The sequence below is a fragment of the Anolis sagrei genome, chromosome 1, assembly GCF_037176765.1.
Source record: "Anolis sagrei isolate rAnoSag1 chromosome 1, rAnoSag1.mat, whole genome shotgun sequence".
NCBI classification, from domain to species: domain Eukaryota; kingdom Metazoa; phylum Chordata; class Lepidosauria; order Squamata; family Dactyloidae; genus Anolis; species Anolis sagrei.
Genome location: NC_090021.1, coordinates 64,685,199 through 64,709,523, shown reverse-complemented (window position 1 = coordinate 64,709,523; position 24,325 = coordinate 64,685,199). Strand labels below are relative to the sequence as shown.

Here is a 24,325-nt window from a genome sequence, read left to right as displayed (position 1 = left end):
TGCAGATCCAGCCACAATCAAAAGTTAATCAAGAATAGAAAATGTTCTGCCTACACACACAATGAGTGGAACTATGTAATTATCACTCCCCTTCTGCAGAAAGATTGACTTGGGTTCAAGAACAATGGTCTCCGTTCTTAAAATGAAGGAGGTCTGTTGTCACTGTCTTTACAAAATAACATCCAGTTATTGCATTCTGAAGGATCCTGTGCTTGAAGAGAATGATCTATTAGTGTGGTATTAATAAAATATTTCACCAAGAGGTAGCTAAGCATTTGGTTTATTAAAGAAACTTTACTACTTTGTTTCACAGTTTAACTGAATACATTTAAAAATGAGTACAAATACAAGTACACATACTTTCACCTAACACAAGAAACAATAATATAATGTGCATACTTACTTTACAGAATTCAGCTTTCATAACAAAGCAGGAGAACCTATTTACAATACTGAAGGGGGTTTCTCAAATAATGGCCATGGTTCTGCTGTCTTTCTAGGTACTGCCTTATAAACAGCATAATTTAAGCCCTGGACTACACAGGTTGGAAAGAGATTTTGACTCCAGATCTATGAGGATGCAAAGTTCTACTCAAGTAAAAAAAGATTTGCAAAATGAGAACCCATTCCTCACATTCGAATCAATCATAAATGTTGAATGACATGTTCTGCAGTTGATTGTCTTAAGATATACTGTAAACAGGCAAAAATATATACATATACAAAAGTATCCTAACAAATAAATATATGAAAGTCAATGCTGACATAAAATAAATAAGAAAAAGCCCTTAAAATGTGCACTCTCTACTTATGGCTGGATTTCAAGCATATTTTTAACAATGTCTTTAAACACATAACAGTCTTTTGAACAGCCTGAAACAACCAATTATTATTGTTAAGGACAGTTTCACACACTTGACAGATTTCTATACAGAAATAATTGCAGGTAAGAGAACTAAATATAGTTTGTATTATATGATCATTGGTGATATGTTCACCAACTGTATGCATAATGGTAAAATATACAGTAGAGTCTCACTTATCGAACATAAACAGGCCAGCAGAATGTTGGATAAGTGAAAATGTTGGATAATAAGGAGGGATTAAGGAAAAGCCTATTAAACATCAAATTACATTATGATTTTACAAATTAAGCACCAAAACATCATTTTTTACAACAAAACGTCAGAAACAGCAGTTCAATACATGGTAACGTTATGTAGTAATTACTGTATTTACAAATTTAGGACCAAAACATTGCAATGTATTGAAACAGCTGTGGATCCAGGCGGGAGGCAGACTGTTGGATAATACAGGACATTGATAAGTGAAGGTTGGATAAGTGAGACTCTACTGTAATCACTTTTCAATGAATTGCTTGTGACTTCTGAGAATATACAAATAGAAATGTGGACAAACAGATATCTACAAAGGTCCTAAGTGTGTTGTGTCAGTTTTCAGGCTGCAGTCTTGTGCACATTTACCTTGAATTAAATCCCTCTGTACAGTGGGACTGTCTTCTGAGTAAATATGCATATGATTGCACTGCATAAGAATAAAAGTCACTTGTACATAGAGGCACTTTTTAAAAAAAGAACTTGCTTTTAAAACTTTGAAAACTGTATTTGCTATACAGGAAAGAGCTCTTTTTTGATTGTCATTTCAAGTTAGTCACAAGAAAACAAGCATAGAATGGTGCATAGATCTGCAAATTGGAGGGTAATGATATGGTCAAGGCACATCTATTATTTGGTTTCAATATTTTCCAGGTAACATCTTTTTAAGGCTGATTGCACTGATGTATTTCAAACAAGGAAAGCATTCCAGTTTGAGCCAGTACACACTATTCCAAATGTGCCAGGCCCTTTTTCTTTCCATAATCAATTAGGATGAAAAAAGTATCAGATGAGGTAATTATCGGTTCAGGCCATGGTTTTGTATATCAAAAACATCCAACATGAGACTTCGATTTATTCCCGGAGTGTGCTAACCCATTCGTTATGGATCTGGTGGAGTCTTTACTAAAGAAAACATATCTTATAAGAAACACATATTGAACTGTTACATTTTTGCAGTAAACCTACAACATTTTATCCAACATCACACATGATGTTGCTGTCATCAGTCATGAACATGAAAATGATGAAATTACTAATATTGAACTGGAAATGCAGAAAAAGCTTTGATGCTTCTCATCGTAAGCTTCTTATACAAATATCTGTATTATCAGATGAAGCACTTCAGATGAGATAACTGTGTCAATCTAGTGAAACAAAAAGAATAAAATGTCTTGTTGAACTCTAAGACCAACAAGGGATTTTTGTCAGAAGCTTTTCTGGACATATCCAAAAGAGATATAGACATGAATGTGTGAATCAATTTTAGTATTGTAAGTGTATATATGCATAGTTCCCTTTCTGGAATATTTTTTAAAAGATAGAAACAGGCATAGTATGCAATTCCAGTCAGGAGAGAATGCTTCTGGAACATGACCATATAGCCTGAAAAACTTACAGCAACCCAATTCCATTATAATCTGCATGGTCAAAATAGGTTGTGTATTCTTTTTGTAAGGTGTCTGTGCCATTATCAATACATCATAATACTGAAAGGACCATAAAGCAATTAGTGCAGTTACTTTGCCATTAGCCTCATGATTTTTCCCTCAACCCTCCTGAAATCTTCCTTCTGGATTACCATCTTAGAGCAGCAACAAAGTCTCTGTTCATAAGGTCTACATAGAAGGAGTTGTGACAGGTGTCCATGTGGAAGCAAGTCTAGCATGCACCGAGGCATCATACTGGCTGTCAGCAATGTCTGTCGGTGTCCCACTGTCATACAATGGAGATCCCGAGGAAGCAGTAGTGACTGAATGAGAAAGGGCAGGGTAATGGGTTGCTGAGCCTCGCAAAAATTGGGATCCTATCCCACTGGACACCCCACTTGTTTGTGACACTGGTGAGATGGTGCTGTTGCTCACAGACCACAAATTGGGATACTGGCTGTAAGAGAAAGAAAAACACATTTTAAAATTCAAGTTAGATATTGTACAATCAGTAGGCTCAGTCATGAATCCACTGGGTGTACAGATGTGAATACACGACGGCTCAACACAGCTCCTCCTGAGCCCTGTTGGAAGTCATACAATAACAAATGTGGGGCAGCTCTCACTAGATTGCTATTTTGCTCATTTTCACTATCCTATATAAATCATTATGAGCCCCTTGGTGGTGCAGTGGGTTAAACCACTGAACTGCTGAAGTTCCTAACTGAAAGGTTGGTGGTTTGAATCCGGGAAGCGAGTTGAGCTCCAACTGCTAGGCCCAGCTTCTGCCAACCTAGCAGTTCAAAAACATGCAAATGTGAATAAAGCAATACGTATGACTTCTGCGGGAAGGTATCGGTGCTCCATGCAGTTATGCTGTCCACATGATCTAGGAGGCGTCTTCGGACAATGCCGGCCTTTTAGCTTAGAAATGAAAATGAGCACCACCTCCCAGAGTTGGACTTAACTAGATTTAATGTCAGGGGAAATCTTTACCTTTACCTATGTAGATCATTGGAAAATCCTGCAAGGGAAACAGTTCTATTTCAGTTGAAGCCCATAAGACAAGGGAAGCCAGCTGCCAAGGGTTAGGGCAGACACGCTTTAGAGGCATTGGAGGACTATAGCCCTCCACACCACACTAAGCTCCCTATTTTTTTCTAATTATTTGATCTCAAATGTCCTTGATAACACCTGATTAGTAAGGCAATATGGTGCAGTGGTTTGGGTTGAATTCTAGAGAGCAGAGTTCATTTTTTTTACTCAGCCAGGTAAATAAAGCGGATGACTGTGTGAATGACACACTTTCAGTCTCAGAAAACCCTGTGATATGTTCATCCACCATTAAGTCTGAAATAACTTGAAGGCACATATCACAATAATACTCATTTCAAACTGATTTGCTGTTGCAAAAAAAAAAAAAAAAAAGCCTGCTCCTGGGCATAATAATGCCCCAAATATAGGGACCAAAATGTGGTTAAATTCCCTCTCATCAAGGCAGTGAATATAAATATATAAATTTACCCATGTATATTTCAAAAACTCACATGACATGGAACAAAGCCCCCACCCCACCTTGGATTCATAAAGTCAATGCCAGTCCCAGAAATTCAAGGGACATAGATTGGGACAGGAGATAGATTATAATGTGTTTTTAAAAAACCAACAACAACAACCCATTTGTTACAACCCCTGACCATATCCCAAGGCTTTAGATCAGTCTGAACCTTGTCTTAGCAGAGCTTGTAACTAGACTGCAAGTGTGCTCTTCTAGAATTTCTGTTCAATTCAATGAGATTTGCACAGCCACTGACAACAAATTCCTTTTTTAAAAGGTTCATTTCAGATTGTGAAAATGTAAAAGTTTTATTGCATATGAAAGTAGGAATACCTGGAGCTGGTTGGAGGACCAGTATTGTGACTCATAGGCAACATACTTGTTGGCGGTGGGACCCCCAAACTGGACCAATTGTCATGTGGCTGAAGCATAGAAAGGCAAGCTGAAGAACTGTCCCCATAAGCGGCTGCAAAACAAGAGAAGTCTCTATTTAAAGTGAAAAATAATAATCTTTGTGATGCTGTATCTTTGTTTATCAGAAAGTCATTAAAATGTTTCTATTTAAAAACTGGGATGAAGGCAGCAGATGTGACCAATCAATCCATCTGTCACTTCTGGATTTAAGAGCTGTTCTGCACTGCCATAAATGCAGCTCCAGCCAGTATGAAAAATATTAGTTCGGAGCTGTATTACAGCTGCATAGGGGGTGCTGTCAACTACCTTGGAACCAAGACACTTGCCCCACCATCCAGCCATGCTGAAACTGGTATCAGCACAGGAATTGAACAGGATTACAGCTGCATAGGGGGTGCTGTCAACTACCTTGGAACCAAGACACTTGCCCCACCATCCAGCCATGCTGAAACTGGTATCAGCACAGGAATTGAACAGGATAAATTGCACCAGCCTGTGTGCATTGTGTGGACACATGCAGGCTAATGTGCCTCTACACTGCATTATTTGGCAGTGTAGAAATATCCTTATAAAGCATGGTATGTAAGGTCTGAACAGGCTTCTTTGAACAGAATTAAGGAATAAGAGACAAAATGTCTTACATTATACTCCTATGCAATTTAAAGTATGCAAATTTAAAAGTGAAATACAGCTGAGCATGTGAGCACACATACTTGGAAGTATGTCCCACTTTATGAATTTATTTTAAGCAATTTTGCACTATTTTATTTATTTATTTACTTACTTACTTACTTCGTTTTATACCCTGCCCTCTCTCCCTCATGGAGGGACTCAGAGCAGCTAACAGTTGGGGACAATTCAATGCCATTCAAACGTAGGACAATACAAACTCAAATACATGTAAATAAAACAACACAAAGCATTTCTAACAACTCATAAAAACAACAGTACATGATAAAACTATATTAAAAACCCAGCTATATTAAAAAGAGGCTCTATCTCATTGCCATAGTCAAAGTCCATTCCACTAGAAAGCAACATGACAAAACTGAAAGTGTTGTATGAAACTGAAACTCATACTTTGAACATATCATGAGATGACATGGCATGTGAAAAACACAGTAATACTAGGAAAATAGGGGGGAAGTCTGCATTACAGATGTATTGATTCTGTCAAGCCAAGTCCTCAGTCTGTAAGATCTCAGCAAGGCTGTTAATAAAATTCAGAATTTTCCTCAAGCAAGAACTAATAGTAACTAGATAAAACAGCATTCCTAAAGAAGATGAACATTAAATCATTCCATTTAATTATTTATTCATAAGTAATCATGACTTGTGAACATATTTCAAAACTTAAACAAAGAGGAAATGTTTTTAAAACTATGAGATCACTCATACTGGCTCCATAGATGATCTAATGATATCTCCTTAAATCTGCCATGTTGTCTACATGGCTGCCTCCAGTCCATTGCCAAGTTCACTATGTTTTTTTTTTAAATGTATTTCTCAGCAGTCAACAATACGAAGCATTCCTAAATCACCTTGTTTGCCCATTATCTACATTTAATCTGCTAGTCAACTTCCTATTACATCAAAAAACAAGAGGACAATACAAACCACCTACTTGGAGAACTGGTTCTATGAGTGTATGGATTTGGATAAGGAGCTGAGCGATGATTCCTCAGAGATGAATATCTTTCACAACTGTGGGCAGACGACAGTGACAGAGGTGCTCCAAATTGTGTGTGAGGATTGGTAGGAGGACACAGAGTCCCTGTGCCAGGAATCAGCCAACCACCTACTTTAAGAAGAAGGAAACTTTCACCCTGCTAACATATAACAATATGGTCTGTCCAAGATGGCAATAAACTCTTATTGTTCAGGAACATCAAAGGATGAAAACTGCTTATTCAATGAAGAAATACAAACATTCCTTCATTGTGGCTACGCTCTCAACTCTACTCCCTTGGCAGGAATACTTACCTCTATGATGCAGTGCCATATCATTAAGAAAGTGCAGCATCATTATCTAACACAACCTACTAGATGGCCATGTATAAATATGTGAGGGGAAGTCATAAGGAGAAAGGAGCAAGCTTGTTGTCTGCTGCCCTGGAGACTAGGGCACAGAACAATGGCTTCAAACAACAGGAAAGGAGATTCCACCTGAACATTAGGAAGAACTTCCTAACTGTGAGAGATGTTCAGCAGTGGAACTCTCTGCCCTGGAATGTGGGGGAGGCTCCTTCTTTAGAGGCTTTTAAACAGAGGCTGGATGGCCATCTGTTGGGGGTGTTTTGTATGCGATTTTCCTGCTTCAGGACTGGATAGCCAACAAGGTCTCTTCCAACTCTATGATTCTATGATTCTATAATTCTATTACAGAGGGAGAAGAACCACACCACTCACACCTCTTCTTTTCTCATTCAGAACTATGAACAATATCCAGATGGCCTCTTGTGACAATTAAATAAATAATCAGGAGGTGATGGAGAAATGCCATAAAGAAATGATTTTCACTAGCATTTCTAACACTATTCATTAATTTAATCAAGCTTAAATAATGCAGAATTTTGTGCGACCAAGGCTCCATGAGCTCTGAAGCAATGAGAATATTCCAGAATTAGTACTAAGTTACATTCTTGTAGGATTCTGGATTTTTATTTATTTGGGGTAGTAAACTCATTTAACTCAGCCCATTTAACTTCCATGGATGTGAATGTTTCCATGAGACACATAGAATGCTCTTTTTAAGTGCAAATCTAAATGGTTAAAGCAATAAAAGTTTTAATGTCCATTTCAAAAGGATATGTCTGCTTGCCTATTTCTTAACATGGATAACCTCCTTTTTTTTCAGAGGATGTACACAATGTTTAAATTTTATCACAGATCTAAAAATGCATAAAATATATTGCTTGACCCAAAAAAACCCCAAAAATAATGAATCTGATATGAATAAAGGGATATCTGTATAAATACTTAGATCTGTATTTTACTAATGAAAAACATCCTTAGATACATAGCAAAAAGGATACCTGAGCAAGGCAGAACTGATAGTGATGATATATTATATAATAATTTTCAGAAGAGAGCTTAGACATACGTTGTGAATACCCCGGCTGCTGGCCATCTCCCACTTCATCCATCATGTCCTTGTGATCACTTCTGTCAAAAAAATCATATTTTGTTAGCCCAAAAGACTGAATACCTTGAAGGAATGTGCTTTGTAAATTCAACTAAAAGCAGGCCACATTTCTCACCTTTCTTTTGCATCAAGAAAAGCTTTTGCAAAGGGGTTGTACTTAATTTTTAAAGCTGTTATCTAGAAAACACAAACAAAACATCTCAAATCCAAATATCAATTTTTATAAAACCGCCATGCAACATTTCTGCAATTGCACTAATTTTATAATGAAATTACTAAAGCACCACTTGAACGACTCACACATACAAGAGCATGCTTTGAAAGAGATCTTTCACTTCAATTTCCCCCTTTAGATGCTTGCTTTTATTATCCTATTAAGGAAGTAAATAAGGGAGGAGTGCCCTAAACAGAGTTATAAAAAGTTTCAGGTTTCTGGGAGAAAAGACACAACACAAGGATATATTAACCATGGCTATAGAGGAACATATTGGTCAAACATGTTGTTAATATCTTTTCAATTACTGCAAAGGCAAGAGACACAACAAGAGACACAACATGAGATCACATATTTTCCTCTTTCCCCCCCCTCTCACTTAAAGGAAGCACAACAATTTGAAATCTCCTATATAAAATGAGAAGTGTTGTTCTGCTATGAATTAACAGAAGACTGATCGGTGATTTGGCTTGACGTTTCTTATTGCTTGTGATGGGTAAAAGTAAATTTTAAAAGTTATCAACAATAATTGAATTTGATTCAATTTAAACTTCCTCAGATATATCATATATAGGGTTGCTGTTGAGTTTTCCAGGTTGAATGGCCATGTTTCAGAAGCATTCTTTCCTGATGTTTTGCCCACATCTATGGCAGGCATCCTCTGAGGTTGTTGGGAGATGTTAGCTGGCCCGAATTGTTTCCTGTCTGGAATTCCCCTGTTTTTTGAGTTTTCAAAAAAAGGATTCCTCCAGGTAGGAAGCAGCCAAGCTTTGAGTCTATAAGGCCATTCAATGCTAATCAAGCTAGCCAATTGCAACATTCACACTTGCCTCCCGCCCTGGACATTCCATAGATATATAAACATCACTTGCCAAGTTTCCAACAGACCTTGACCTCACAACCTCTGAGGACGCCTGCCATAAATGTGGGTAAATGTCAGGAGAAAATGCTTCTGGAACATGGCCATACCGCCCAGAAAACTCACAGCAACCCAACTATTCTGGCCATGAAAGCCTTCAGCAACACATATCATTAATATAGATATAGATATAGATATGGCAAATATATAGGTCTATCTTTAATTGATCTGTCTTTATCTCCAGGCTTTTGACATTTGAAGTAGAATATTATAAGGAAAATTACAGAAAATGGTTTAAATTGTGGCTATCATACTGTTATGCAGCCATCAGGCCCGTAGCCAGGATTTTGTTTTGGGGGGAGGGGACTAAGTTTGGTTCTGGGGGGGGGGGCTGAGTCTGAGTGAAAGAGGGTCTACCCTAGCAAACCTTTTGTATCGTTACCCCAATTCCCCCATGCAACCTCCACCCCTGCTGAGCTCTTCTGATTTATTTAGGCAGTTTTCTCAATATTTAAAATCGATAGACCAGCAGTTGATCTGCTTTTAAAACAACCCAGTGTTCACTAGAAGTGTGCAATGCTCTCATATCTTCTATGGCATCTTTTAAAATTATTTTAAACACAGTCAATGTAATCCCAACTTAATGTCCTTCTTTCTATGCCAAGAATCCCCCCCCCCCCCCCACACACACACACACTTCTGCACTCTTAAAAGAAGGAATAGACTTTGTGCCTACCTCCTCATTTTGGTAAGCCGTCACAGCTATAAATTGGGTCTCTGGGAAGGAATGGCTGGTGATCATCCGCTGAGGGCCACCCACTCTCACTATATGAATCCTAGGTTCATATTTGTGCAAAGAGTTCAGCATAATCTGTTAATGTAAGTAAAGATAATAAGTCAGCATTGAGGCAGAAGTACTTAATGTATTTATATTATACCACAAGTTTTTAAAAATCCAGATGATACAGTTAATAACATTAGGCTACATAAATTGCAAAAAAAAAAAAAAAAGGGGGAAACCAAACATCTGATCTGTCTTTTCCTTTTAATTTAAGGAAGGGATAAAATTTGGAAAATAGTATCTTGTTGCAAACTAAGATATGACAAAGCCCTTTGTCTCCATGCTGCACATGCAGTGGTAACCAGTATCTTTCATGTTTGTAGAGGTAGTTAATCTGCCCCCACATTTAGTCCTAACTTTAAAGGGACTATTCTAGAGACCAGTTAGCTCTTTAAATATTGAAACTAAAATTCAGAGGAAAAATCCCATTGCCATGAAGGTCGTGAGAGGTTTCACCGCACATGCGTGGTCTTTTCATGGCCTAAGGAATCAGAACAATCTCTAAAAACAATTGCTTGTTCATCTAAATTTGTTTCAGCTTTGAAAGAAGTGAAGTTCCTAAACAATATGAAAATAGTTTTGATACCCTAGTAATTTAGTAACCAAAAATCCCCAATCCAGTTGAATGGGAAACTATGGTTAGAAATGTCTGTCTGATCTGCTCGTGCACTAAAGAGGTTCCTTTTGCAGGCAAACATACTTGTCTCTATCCAGCATATCAAATCATGAAATTAGCTCCATACCGACAGTATCTGAAGAGGCACACATTTGCTTTCACCAACACAATTCAGTATGAACAAAATAGAGACATATAATGTGCTAAATAATTAAAGCACAGAGCTGAGTGTTGTAGTGATCTGAGTGTGGACTGCTACTCCAAGAGACCAATGTTCACATCTCTGCTCAGTGTTACGGATAGTTTGGACACCTATTTGGTGACTTTGGGCAAGACACAGTCTTTCAACCTTAAAGGAAGACAATGGCAAATTCCTGAATAAATCTTGCCAAGCAAACTTAGGTTAGGGTTGCCATATGTTGGAGTAAATTTGAAGGCACATCATATCAACAACGTAAACCTGAAGTGATGGTATTTTTGGCTAAGTGTCAAACCAAATAATTTTTTTAATTTTTTTTTTCATGTCAGGAGTGACTTGAGAAACTGCAATTCGCTTCTGGTGTGAGAGAATTGGCTGTCTGCAAGGACGTTGCCTAGGGGATGCCCGGATGAATTGATGTTTTTATCGTCCTTGTGGGAGGCTTCTCTCATGTCCCCACATGAGGAGATGGAGCTGATAGAGGGAGCTCATCCGCCTCTCCCTGGATTCGAATCTGCGATCTGTCAGTCTTCAGTCCTGCTGGCACAGGAGTTTAACCCACTGCGCCACCGGGGAGAAATTTCTCCTATGGATTAGGAGAATTCTTCCAGTTTGACTCCTTATCATCATTATGTCTTTAAAAAAAATATTTTTATTGATTGTTTTACTCCACTCCCACCATTTGCCCCTCTCCCTGGACAGTTTGCACAATAAACTACAGAAATTACATTTGAAATATCAGTTTTATTTTCAATTTCTCCACTCCACTTCTTAATACATTCTCTAAGTAATTCCTAACTGGATCCCAAATATTCTTAATTATTATAACATTTTCTATTTTATCTGTATTGTTCCATTTACAATTTGTTATTTCCACATTTAACACATTAATTATATAATTATACCAGTTTGTCAGAGTCCACTTTGTTTAATCTTTCCAACCTCTCACTAAAATTATTTGTACACACACTACCGATTTGTCAACCTCTCTTTCCTTTTGCACATTATACACTCCTGGTATGTAATACATTTCTATTGTCTATTATTATTTGAAGATTTAACATTCTATCAATTTCTCCTTCAATAATTCTACTGGACACCTGTAATCTTATCACATTCCGATATCATGTGATTAAACATACCTCTTTGTTTACAGCCATGCCAACACCTCTCCTTTACCCCAGTAAAAAACATGAAAGTTGTGCAGGAGTTCTATACATTTTTGTAACATTTTCCTTCTTACTTCCCTTAGTGCATTATATTTTTTTCCTTTACTATATTTCTTATTTCCCTTTGGACATCTACCCTCTCAATTTCCATATCAATTTTCCACATTTCAAATATTTCCTCTATTATTTCTTCTTTTACCATTAGAATTTGTTTGTATAGTTCCCCTCATTATGTCTTGAGTGAGTGCAAAAATCTCTGCTCAAACTCTATGTCTCTGTTACAAGTTGTTTATTTTCCTTCCAAAATAAACTGAGAACAACAAAAGCAAAGATGCAAAGCTATTTGGACAGCAATAGTTGTCCATCCTCTGAGCCAGACGGGTAGAGGAAGTGCTCTTCACAATATATTTTCAAATTCTTTAACTCAGTGGTTCTCAACCTATGAGTCCCCAGGTGTTTTGGCCTTCAACTCTGGTGGTGCAGTGGGTTAAACTCTTGTGCCAGCAGGACAGAAGACCGACAGGTTGTAGGTTGGAATCTGGGGAGAGCACAGATGAGCTCCCTCTGTCAGATCCGTCTCCCCATGCAGGGACATGAGAGAAGCCTCCCACAAGGATGGTAAAACATCAAAACATCCTGTCATCCCCTGGGCAACGTTCTTGCAGATGGTCAATTTTCTCACACCAGAAGCGACTTTCAGTTTCTCAAGTTGCTCCTCACATGACAAAAAAAGAACTCCCACAAATCCTAACAGCTAATAAACTGGCTGGGATTTCTGGGAGTTGGAGGCCAAAACACCTGGCGACCCACAGGTCAAGAACCACTGCTCTAACTGTTCTTACAATTGATATGTAGATTGTTTAACACTGGTCTACACTAATGCAGATTTGGCTCATAAACTAGCTGGTTATACCATGTAAAACTACATCAAAGAATGATAATTGATATATGTTGAAAATAGCGTTAGGAGCATAGCTAAAGAACATAAACGTTTGTGCTACCAAGGACACAAATTCAGTTGTAGGCAAAATGTGACCCATGGCCTTTATTTAGACTCCCAAGTCATTTTTGTGGCACTACAGACACATAAATACACAGAGATAAAGAGAGATACATACACTGACAGGTATAACTCAACAGCATAAATCATTTCTGTTGATGTGTTGTAGTGTGCCTTTAAATTGTTTCCAACTTATAGTGACCCTAAGGCAAACTTGTCATAGCCTTCCACCTTGGAGACCCCAAAATTGATATTGAATGCTTATTTATATTCCAGAGTCCTCTTTTGACTGGAGTAGTAGGCCCCTTTTAACGTATAGGAATGACTGTGTTTTCAACTAATGTTGTATAGTTTTATTGTTAATTTTGTTTACCTGTGTTTTGGCTTATGTTGTTTGTTTTTATATTGATGTGATGTATTTATTTTATTTTATGTATCTTTCTGTATTTATTCATGTTGTAAACTTCCCCAAGTCTCTTGGGGAGATGGGGTGAGGTACAAATAAAGGTTGTTGTTGTTGTTGTTGTTGTTGTTTCTCAAATGCATCGGATATTATCCTGTGTTGGCCGGCTTACAAAACTTTATGTTTAATAAAATGGCACAAAAGCCTATGCCATGGTACATATTAGTCTTTAAGATGTCACAAAATATTTTTGCCACAAGACACACCACAGTTACCCCTTCTAGAAACAATACAAATACAGCTGTATGTACATAAACAGACTTTGTTCACACCTTCAAATGACGGTGTGCAAATTGGGGAAGAGGACAACAGGCTTCATTCAAATTACTTGGCATAGTCATTATGTCTGAAAAGGTCTCATAAAGTCATAGAGTTGGATGAGACCCCATGGGCCATCCAATCCAACCCGCTGCCAGGAAAGCAGGGAAATCACATTCAAAGCACCCCTGACAGATGGCCATTCTGTCTCGATCTATACATCACACTGTCACTCTAATATCTGCAGCAATAGCTCACAGTCTGGCACTCAAGAAGCAGTCCTTACCATAAGAACAGGTGTGTTACAAGTACACAATACCATCCCAGTTCCACTGTAGGTAACACTCTCCATTTGGGAATAGCTCTCAGGCAATGCTCAATATGAGAAGACAAACAGATAACCACTCCTCTTAGGCCAAAAGTATTCCCATTGCCCAAGTATGGAGAACCTTCCTTCAGACAAATGGAGTGAGGTGGCAATAGTAGTCAAGAAAAGGGGCAAATAGCTGGTCCACAGGCCTCTGCATATTTACTTGATGATACCGAAGCACATAAACAGGATATTAGAAGAATGCCAATGTCTTTAATCATCATAATCATCATCATCATCATCTTTATATTCCACTCTATCTCCCCAGGGGATTCAGGGCAGATGACAGAACACATATACGGCAAACATTCAATGCCCTTATACAATTAACAAGGACAGACAATACATAAACAGAGGTATAGGCTTTCCCATCTTTTTCCATCTTCAAAATTATCAGCAAAGAAGGAAGAGCGCCCCTTATCCCAAATCCCAAAATTGTTCATGTGATTTGCTGAAATAGAGACAATTTTGTTTTCTGAAAGTTTAATGTACACTAACTATGTTTCCTGCACTAAATGATAAAAAATATTGGATAGAATTGCCTTACTGCGGGCGTATATGCAAAAAAAGGTGTGTTCTGAAATTTTGAGGCTGGGCAGGGGATACAATTGTATTTCCAAAATCTCAAATGTGAGACAAGGCTGACCTGCTCTTAGATGACCCTTGTGTCACAAGCAGCCAGAATCAAACTTTAAAGCTCCTGGGGCTTTAAAGGTTCTGTAGATGAGGGATTTTCAGCCAAGTGCTGCTTCTTACTTATCTTTCACCCTGTCCTTAAAACAGTGTTTCTCAACCTTCGTAATGCCACGACCCCTTAATACAGTTCCCCATGTTGTGGTGACCGCCAACCATAAAATTATTTTCGTTGCTAATTCCTAACTCTAATTTTGCTACTGTTGTGAATTGTAATGTAAATATCTGATATGCAGGATGTATTTTCATTTACTGGATCAAATTTGGTACAAATACTGGTGGGGTTGGGGGGGGGGGATGACTGATTTTGCCATTTAGGAGTTGTTGTTGCTGGGATTTATAGTTCACTTACAATCAAAGAGCATTCTAAACTCCACCAACGATGGAATTGAACCAAACTTGGCACACAGAAAATGAGAAAATACTGGAAGGGTTTGGTGGGCATTGACCTTTAGTTTTGGAGTTGTAGTTCACCTACAACCAGAAAGCGCTGTGGAGTCAAACAATGATAGATCTGGACCAAACTTGGCACAAATCCTCAATATGCCCAAATGTGAATACTGGGGGAGTTTGGGGAAAATAGACCTTGACATTGGAGAGTTATAGCTGCTGGGATTTATAGTTCACCTACAATCAAAGAGCATTCTGAACCCCACCTATGATGGAATTGAACCAAAGTTGGCACACAAAACTCCCATGACCAAGAGGAAATACTAGAAGGGTTTGGTGGGCATTGACCTTGTGTTTTGGAGCTGTAGTTCACCTACATCAGAGAGCACTGTAGACGCAAACAATGATAGATCTGGACCAAAGTTGGTACTAATACTCAATATGTCCAAATGTGTACGCTGGTGGAGTTTGGAGAAAATAGACCTTGACATTTGGGAATTGTAGTTGCTGGTATTTATAGTTCACCTACAATCAAAGAGTATTCTGAACCCCGCCAAGGATAGAATTGGGCCAAACTTCCCACACGGAACTCCATGGCCAACAGAAAAGACTGTGTTTTCTGATGGTCTTTGGCGACCTCTCTGACCCCGCTAGTGGTCCCAACCCCCAGGAGCCCTCTCCAGTGTTCAAGATGGGAACGCTCTGCACCCCCAAGAGCCCTGCCTGCATACGAAGGACGACTGGTGGGAAGGGAGGGTGCTTCTCACCTGTCCGCCTCCGTTGAGCTTGTTGGTGAGCTTGACCTTGCTGAAGGAGACGGGCGCCTTCATCCAGTGGGCGCCGAAGTTGGGCGAGTCCGGGTGGATGTAGACGCAGCTGGGGGCCTGGGGCTCGGGCTTGCCCCCCGGCACCCACTCCCCGTTCACGTACTTCCAGCGGTGGTTGTCGGCCGCCACGAAGTCCAGCAGGAAGGAGTACATGGCGTTGGGGTCCAGCCCCGAGACGCTGGCCTTCAGCACCGGGAACATGCGCCTGCGGGAGGAAAGGGAAGGAGGCAGAAGGACAGGCAGACAGAAAGAGCCTTTCGTGCAGGAAACTGAGGCCGACAAACTCCCACAAACACGCCCGAAAGAAAGCCCTTGCCCTTAAGGTGCCCCAAGGCTCTGCCTGTGGTTTGTGTTCCAGGATTTTCAAACCGTTTTGCTAATGTGTCCTCTCCCGAAGAAAAGAGAGGCTGGATTTCCACGGCCCTATATCCCAGGATGTGATCCCAGAGTATCTGCTGTGTGCGACTGTGGAGCAAAACAGACCACTCCTCATTTGTATGCTTGCCCGCAATGTCCTGCTTCATGTACAGAGGAAGAATTGTTTGAGGCTACAGACAATGCGGGTCAATGTTGCCCGTTTTTGGTCAAAAGACATTTAGCTGCTTGTACGCCTTCTATTTTTATCAGTTTTGTACTAATTTATGCAATGCTTTTGATACGTAATGAATAAATAAGTCTGTTTTAAATTGGATTATAAGACTCTGCACTGGCAGATAATCCAGTTCAAAGCAGATATTCTGGATTTCATATGGAAGTGTAGTAGGAGTCCCAGAGAGCCCTTCTCCCCCGGATCAAAGAGCAAGTTCTTAGGGTATGTCTGCAATGTCGAATTAATTCACTTTGACAACACTTTAACTGCCCTGGCTCTGGTATGTAATCCTGGGATTGGTAGTTTGTCAAGGCACCAACACGCTATGGCTACGAGGGCTAAAAGACCTTATAGGACTGGGTTGCTGTGAGTTTTCCGGGCTCTATGGCCATGTTCTAGAAGCATGACGTTTCACCCACATCTATGGCAGGCATCCTCAGAGGCTGGGATGGAAACTAGGCAAGTGAGATTTATATATCTGTGGGAAGTCCAGGGTGGGAGAAAGAACTTTTGTCTGCTTGAGGCAAGTGTGAATGTTGCAACTGATCAACTTGATTATCATGCAATAGCCTTCCAGCTTCAAGGCTTGGATACTTCCTGCCTGGGGGAATCCTTTGTTGGGAGGTGATTAGCTGCCCCCGGTTGTTTCTTGCCTGAAATTCCCCTGTTATTTGACTGTTGTTCTTTCTGTACTGTCCTGATTTTAGAGTTTTTCAGTACTGGCAGCCAGATTGTGTTCATTTTCTGGTTTCCTCCTTTCTGTTGAAGTTGTCCACATGCTTGTGGATTTCAGTGGCTTCTCTGTGTAGCCTGGCATGGTGGTTGTTAGCGTGGTCCAGCATTTCTATGTTCTCACATAATATGCTGTCTCCAGGTTGGTTCATGGGGTGCTCTGCTATGGCTGACTTTTCTGGTTGACTTAGTCTGCAGTGCCTTTCATGTTCCTTGATTCGTGTTTGGGCAACGCTGCGTTTTGGTGGTCCCTACTTAGACTTGTCCACAGCTGCATGGTACACGGTAGACTCCTGCAGAAGTCTGGCATGGCTGTGGTTAGGGTGGTCCAGCATTTCTGTGTTCTCATATAATGCTGATCCAGGATTCCCTATCATTGAACTATGGCCGTTAAAGCAGTGTCCAGATACATTGATTCCATTGGAAAGGATGGGATTTCCCCCCTCGTACATGCCCTGCAAACAGTGGAGTAGAATCTGGAAGTGAAGCCAACCTCCGTGGAAGCCCATTCCCTTCCCGTGGGTTCACATCAATATCAACCCCTGGCATCGGTTTTTAGGAATAGGTAGCTTGGAGGGATGAGGCGCGAATGCCTTTAGGAAATGACCCCCGACGTGTAAGCTCAGGGCAAGCCTTGCCCTCAAAGCCCGGGAGTGGATCCCACGGGAAGGGCTGGGGAAATGTCCCCTTTGGTCTGCTCATTTCCTGGTCCCTTTGATCTGAGAAGAGGGCGGTGTGAAGGAGCCCTCCTCGCGGAGTCGCACTTTGAGGCGAAGAGGCGGAGAAAGAAGGGCTTGCTGTCCCTTTCAGGGATTCCGAGCCGCGTTCTAGAAAACAAACCTCGAAATTTACATTTTATTTTTGAGGAAAGCCTGGTCAAACTGAAGGAAACCATCATCGAACTGCGTTCAAGAAACTGAAGAAGACGAGAGGGCGCAAACCGAAGGGAAGGCAAACCTTTTGAAGAATTTTTCCTGGAGATTCAACTCCACTGGCGCAGTGGGTTAAACCCTTGTGTCGGCCGAACTAAAGACAGACAGGTCGGAGGTTCGAATTCGGGGAGAGCGCGGATGAGCTCCCTCTGTCAGCTCCAGCTCCCCATGCGGGGACATGAGGGAAGCCTCCCACAAGGATGGTAAAACATCAAACTATCCAGGCGTTCCCCTGGGCAGTGTCTTTGCAGGTGGCCTATTCTCTCACACCAGAAGCGACTTGCAGTTGCTCAAGTTGCTCCTGACACGGAAAAAAACTACACTGAGATCGCTCCAAGTATTTACTATAAAAATGTGAGATATCAATCTCCTTCCAGGTTAGGAAGTGGCACCTCTGAGGGTCCCTTGCCTGAAATGCATGGCGTGGCCTTGGAATAGGAGCGGAGTTCTGAAGAAGTGAAAACATGGCGCTAGGATTTTCAGCTCGGATGAGAATAATTTTCCACCCCAATTTTGGAATCCAAAGACACTTGATTCTGTGCTTGGATTGCAGGAAGGGGGAGATCCCTTTCTCCACGGCAGTCTCCCATACCAAAAGAGGTCAGTTCGCCTTCTGATAGATCAAGATTGGAGATAGAACAACGGGAAAGGTGAGGTTGAGAAGGCCCCACCGACAGCGATGGGTTTGGCGAGGAATGCCTTGAGCCATTGAGGGCCGGGCAGGTGATTCTCTGGAGCAGCCAGGGGCAAACGTTCCCGCTTCAGCGGCTGAGGGAGAAAAGGAAAAGGCCTGAGGTTGTCAGGAATTGTGGGAGTTGAAGTCCAAAACATCCGGGCGTTTGCCCATGCCTACTCTGGAGGGACCCGGCGGAAGGGGCAAAGAGGAATCAGCAGGTCAAACATACCCAGAAACAGCGCTAACATTTGAGGCATCAAAATGTGTGTTGGCCACAGTGAAAAAAATTAAGCAATGCAAACTTTTGGGGTATAGAAATGAAGGGGGGAAATACTGAAAGAAATGGAGGGGGCAGGAGAAGTTTATGGGTCAAAGAGGGAAGAGGAAACCAATGCCATCAGAGTTAGCTTCTGACCTTGGAAGTCCTGGGGAATTCTTAGGAGATCAAACCGGGTGCTGCAAGCTACATTTCAGAAGAAAGACCTGGCTAAACTACTTCTGAAACCCTAGAAAATGGATGGAGGCAACTTCTTAGGCATGCTCTTTTTTCCGTGTCAGGAGCGACTTGAGAAACTTCAAGTTGCTTCCGATGTGAGAGTATTGGCTGTCTGCAAGGACGTTGCCCAGGGGCCGCCCATATATTTTACCATCCTCTGAAAGGCTTCTCGCATGAGAAGCTAGAGCTGACAGACGGGAGCTCACTATGCTCTCCGGATTCGAACTGCCACCTTTCTGTCAGCACAAGGTGGTACTTAACCCAGTGATTCTCATCCTGTGGGTCCTTAGGCGTTTTGCCTTACAAGTCCATGAAATCCTAGCCAGTTTACCAGCTGTTGAAATTTCTGGGGAGTTGAAGGCCAAAACACCTGAGGACCTACAGGTTGAGCACCACTGTTAAACCCATTGCGCCAAGGGGGCTCCACTTAGGCAAGCTGAAGGCCCACAACAACAAGGGGAGAAGGCGGTCAAAGAGAAACGGAGTCATCCAGAGAAACAGAGAGAGACACGGGAGTGGGGAAGTCGCTTTGGGAGAGAAGGGCGCCCACTTGCAACCTCAATGACTAGACAGGAAAGAGGAGGAGGTTTTGACTCGTAAATCTGGAGCACAGCTTCTCTCTCCACTAGCTTTGGGCGAATCCTAGGGAAAGCCAAAGGAGATCAAAGGGTGCCTATACAACTGTAGATGGAACTCAATGTGATGCCACTTTAGCTGCCATGGATCCATGCATGCAGGTCCTTTTTGGCGGAGAAGGCTCCAGCGAAGCTCCAACTTCCCAGACCTCCCTAGCTCTGAGGGCCCTTCCACACAGCCCTATATCCCAGAATATCAAGGCAGAAAATCCCACATTATGTGAGCGTGGACTCAGATACCCCAGTTCAAAGCAGATATTGTGGGATCTTCTGCCTTGATATTCTGGGATACGGGGCTGTGTGGAAGGGCCCTCAAATAACCCAGTTCAATGGAGATAATGTGGGACGCAATTCCGGCGTCGTCGAGGGGCCTTCCTTCCTTCCTTTTCCAGTGTGGCTGCCCCCTGAGCGTCTCTCTGCCCTGTAGTGCCCCTCTCTCCCCCTCCCGCCTTTCCTCCTCCTCCTCTTACCTGCCGTTCTTGGTGACGATCATCTCGTTGGTGAGCTCCTTGAAGCGGAGCCACAGCTCTCCGTCCTCGAGGCTGACGCGCAGCTCCCTCTCGGTGGGGTCGCCCTTCTCGCTGCCGGCCTGCAGCTCGTTTTCCACGGCGCTCAGCAGGTGATCCACGCGGTACTGCAGGCTCTTGCCGGCGCTGTCGGGGCTCGGAGTCGCCATCCCGGCCGCAGTCTCCAGCTTGGCCGTCCTCGGGGCTTGGCGGGGTGATCCTGCCGCCCGCCAGGGGAGGGCTTTCCGAGGGAGGGCTCTCCCGCACCGGAGGGGTTAATTCCACTTGACCTCCGCCCGGCGCCTCTGGCTACTGTTCAGGCGGGGGTTGCTGCGGCCTCCCCCCCGTAAATACCCCCCTGGTGACATCACAGTGCCGGCAGGGGGCTGCCCTGATTGGAGGGAGCTCCCTTTGATGTCTTGGGCTCTCCCCCCTGATTGGCTCCCTGCGGCCATATCAGAACGCGGCCCGGGGACAGGCCTGGGATGCGAATTGCTGGGATGCGGCTCCTTGATGCCAAGCCGGGCCCAGATGTTTGCACCTCCATCAAAGCCGTCGGGCGCGGAGGAGGAAATGGGCCCGCGCCTCTCCCAGCATCCCCAAGGCAGCCAGGGAGCAGAGGCCCCTGGGAGGAATCCCTCAGGCCACAACTTACCCGGTCCTTCCATGATCTCAGCTTCGGCAGAACTCCTTCCAGCTTCGGTTTCCTCTGGCCTCATCTCAAGCACAGATTTCTCTACATATCAATGCCAGTCAAAACAAAGAACAGAGGGCAGCCATTGGTTGATTGAGAAGGCCCTTTCAAGGGTGTTGCCCCCTTTAGAACAGAGCCAAGAGCAAACCCATAATATATGAATGGTCCAGTCGAAACCCTAAACCAGGCATGTGCAAACTTGGGCCCTCCGGGTGTTTTGGACTCCAACTCCCACTATTCCTAACAGTCTCTAGCCCCTTCCTTTTCCCCCTCAGCCGCTTAAGCGGAAAGGGCCTGAGGCTGTTAGGAATGGTGGGAGTTGGAGTCCAAAACACCCGGAAGGCCCACGTTTGCCCTGTCCTGCTCCAGAGAATCACCTGCCCGGCTCTCAATGGCTCAAGGCTTAGGGGGGAAAGGAAAGGACCTGAGGCTGTTAGGAATGGTGGGAGATGGAGTTCAAAAATACCTGGAGGGCCCAAGTTTGCACGTGCCTGCTCTAAATCCTCCTCCCATCAATTTTCTGGTAATTGAATCAGTCGCAAGACTTGGTTTCTGCCCACACAACTGTTTTTAGGTCTTCTTAATACAAGAATGCAAGGAAGGATGAAAGTAGAATAGTAAAACAACATCCTCTCCAGGTTGCTGTGAGTTTTCCGGGCTGTCTGGCCATATTCCAGAAGCATTCTCTCACATCTATGGCAGGCATCCTCAGAGATTGTGAAGTCTTTTGGAAACTAGACAAGTGGGATCTATATATCTGTGGGATGTCCAGGGTGGGAGAAAAAACTCTTGTCAGCCCTGAGGCATGTGAATGTTGCAATTGGCCAGCTTGAGGATGCCTGCCATAGATGTAGGTGAACCATCAGGAGAGAATTCTTCTGGAACATTGTCATATAGCCTTGCAGCTTCAAAGCCTGGCTGCTTCCTGCCTGGGGGAATCCTTTGTTAGAAGATGCTAACACAATCTGGCTATCAGTATTTTCAGTATTTTAAAAAACTCTAAAATCAGAACAGTAAAAAAGAACAACACTCAGAAGCAGGAGATTTAACAGGGCGAGTTAACACCTCCCAACAAAGGATTCCCCCAGGCAGGAAACAGCAAGACTTTGAAGCTGCCAGACTATTCATAGCTAATCAAGGTGGCCAACATTCACACTTGCTTCAGGCAGACAAGAGTTCTTTCTCTCACCCTGGACATTCCACAGAAATATAAACCTTACTTGCCTAGTTTCCAACAGACCTTACAACCTCTGAGGATGCCTGCCATAGATGTGGGTGAAACATCAGGAGAGAATGCTTCTGGAACATGGTCATACAGCTCAGAAAACTCACAGCAACCCACTGATTCCGGTCATGAAAGCCTTCTACAACCATCCTCTCCCTTTGACTCAACACACACTTTTATTTATTATGTTTCTTTTGGTAGAAACTGCATTAAGACAGAAAAGTAAGGTATAAAATTAAGTGAAAATGTATTTGTACCTTTTCATTCCTTCTTTTGTTCTTGTTAGGCCAAGAACAAAGGACTGGCTGAGCTGAAATGAAGACTTGGGTTCAGGAGAAGTCCGCGCTGAGCCAAACTCTGGACTAAGGCCCCTGATATTAGACTCATTCCTTAATACGACTGCAGGAATAAATGGCTTTCATTATGGGATTGTTACTTTGAATCATATTGGATTTTCCTTCAAAAATTGTGTTTGAGGGGGTTACTTGGAAAGACACTTTGCTGAATTCTCAATGCCTTTTCAATCTCATTCCCAGTTGGCGCCAGTCTCTATACTTTGGCCTGAGAGACACTTTCTTCCACTTTTCAAATTAACTCCCACAGGAACTCCCTATATCCTGACCTACAAGTCACTTCAAATGGGGCTTTTGAATGGGGAAGGACATGACATAAAATCTTCCCAGGGCATCAGAAAGACAGAAACAAAACAAAGGCAATAAACCCACCACTTCTCTCCTCTCCTTAGCAAAGCTGCAACTCCCAAGGTATAAAATCCCTCTTTGGAAATGTCCCATGAAAAACTAGCAGTCCAGCAATTAATGATCAGTGGGTCTGCAAACTGTGCAATTCAGGTGAGAAAAGTGTTATAGCTTAAGCACTGTGCAGATCAGGCCCACAACACAAATCTTGATCTATTGATAGTAAAGATATCTTAATGCTAATGCACTTTGCAGAACCTAAACTATTGGCCATGGCCTCAGTTTTATTGAGAATTCTTTATTTTGAACCCCTTCCATTTTTCCCTTCTTTCCTGGTTTCTTTGCACTTCAAAGAGGATTCAGTTGCAGTGTAGACCCGTTTGCTTCACTACATCAAAACTTGTTATTTGCCATTAAGTCAGATTTTACTTATAGGGACTTGATGACTTTTGGAAAATGGAAATCTACAGAACCTGTTGGAGATTTTATGATCTTTGGAAAGACATGACCTTGTTAGAAGTCACAACTTTTGAAAAATGATACCAAAACCTCTTGGTAAAAAGCATGACCATTTAAAGTCATAACCTTTTGGGGAAATGTCATCCACCAGCATTCATGCAAGGCAACTAGGTTTCTCAGCTGTTAAGCTGATGTACCTAGATATGTCTTTATTCTGTTAGGGACAAAAATATGCCAATGCACAAACACAGGCGCACGCACACACACAACCAGCAGCATTTAAGTTGCCCAAAAAACATCTAAGTAAAGGTAAAGGTAAAGGTTTTCCCCTGACATTAAGTCCACTCATATCCAACTCTGGGTGGTGGTGCTCATCTCAATTTCTAAGCCGAAGAGCCAGAGTTGTTCGTAGACACTTCCAAGGTCATGTGGCCGGCATGACTCCATGTGACTGGCATGACTGCATGGAGTGCCGTTACCTTCCCGCCGGAGGGTACCTATTGATCTACTCACATTTGCATGTTTTTGAACTGCTAGGTTAGCAGAAGCTGGGGCTAACAGTGGGAGCTCACGCCATTCCTCGGATTCAAACCTGTGACCTTTCGGTCAGCAAGTTCAGCAGCTCAATGAGTTAACCCACTGTGCCATCGGGAACTCAAACTACTCTCCCTTAAAATATATTTGCTTTTAAATCATACCCACAAGAGCCAAAAATAAGTAGACTTCTTTAAAAGTAACATAGTTGGTTTACTCTCAAACTTCATGTATTCAGTATACAGATACTTTGCTTATCAATCCATTTACAAGTAGATTTGAAGTGGTTTCTGTGTGTGTAAGTAACACAGGGCATCATTCTTGGAATCAACAGTCCATACTCCAGTGGAGTCTAATGGCTTTGGTACAACATACTGTTCTTGCATTGAAGTCTGAAGCATACAGTTCTTCCTGAAACCTAAACTGAATGTTCTAAAATGGAGTCTGAGTCCTGAACAAGCCCAGTTTTGATCACATGGTCTGTAGTCCCTCCCACAACAAAAAGTTAAGGTAAAATTGCATACCAACACATACATATACAATACAGTAAGCAATCTGAATTATAGACATAAGAAATAACTAGTGAAG

At 42.1% G+C, this 24,325-nt stretch overlaps 1 protein-coding gene across 3 annotated transcripts; it reads right to left on the bottom strand.

Annotated features, from left to right (window-relative positions):
- Nucleotides 1-2,734: 2,734 nt before the first annotated feature.
- On the bottom strand, nt 2,735-20,297 carry TBXT (T-box transcription factor T). 3 transcript variants are annotated; one of them, XM_060755077.2, is made up of 8 exons: nt 20,092-20,297; nt 15,502-15,766; nt 9,472-9,606; nt 7,778-7,839; nt 7,621-7,682; nt 6,142-6,318; nt 4,437-4,569; nt 2,735-3,002 (listed from the first exon to the last, which is right to left on the bottom strand). In XM_060755077.2, exons 1-8 carry the CDS (start codon nt 20,295-20,297, stop codon nt 2,735-2,737), a joined length of 1,308 nt encoding a protein of 435 aa, XP_060611060.2. The 3 variants fall into 3 exon arrangements, with proteins under 3 accessions (XP_060611060.2, XP_060611061.2, XP_060611062.2); XM_060755078.2 differs by having other exon boundaries at nt 6,142-6,315; XM_060755079.2 differs by lacking the exon at nt 6,142-6,318.
- Nucleotides 20,298-24,325: the final 4,028 nt, after the last annotated feature.

Coding starts and splice junctions, on each gene's coding strand:
- TBXT (XM_060755077.2), bottom strand. CDS start 20,297: ATGGCGACTCCGAGCCCCGACAGCGCCGGCAAGAGCCTGCAGTACCGC. Junction 6,319..7,620: donor GCAGCCGGGGTATTCACAAC/GTATGTCTAAGC, acceptor TTCTTCTTAAAG/TAGGTGGTTGGCTGATTCCT. Junction 3,003..4,436: donor GGTCCTCCAACCAGCTCCAG/GTATTCCTACTT, acceptor TTTCTCTTACAG/CCAGTATCCCAATTTGTGGT.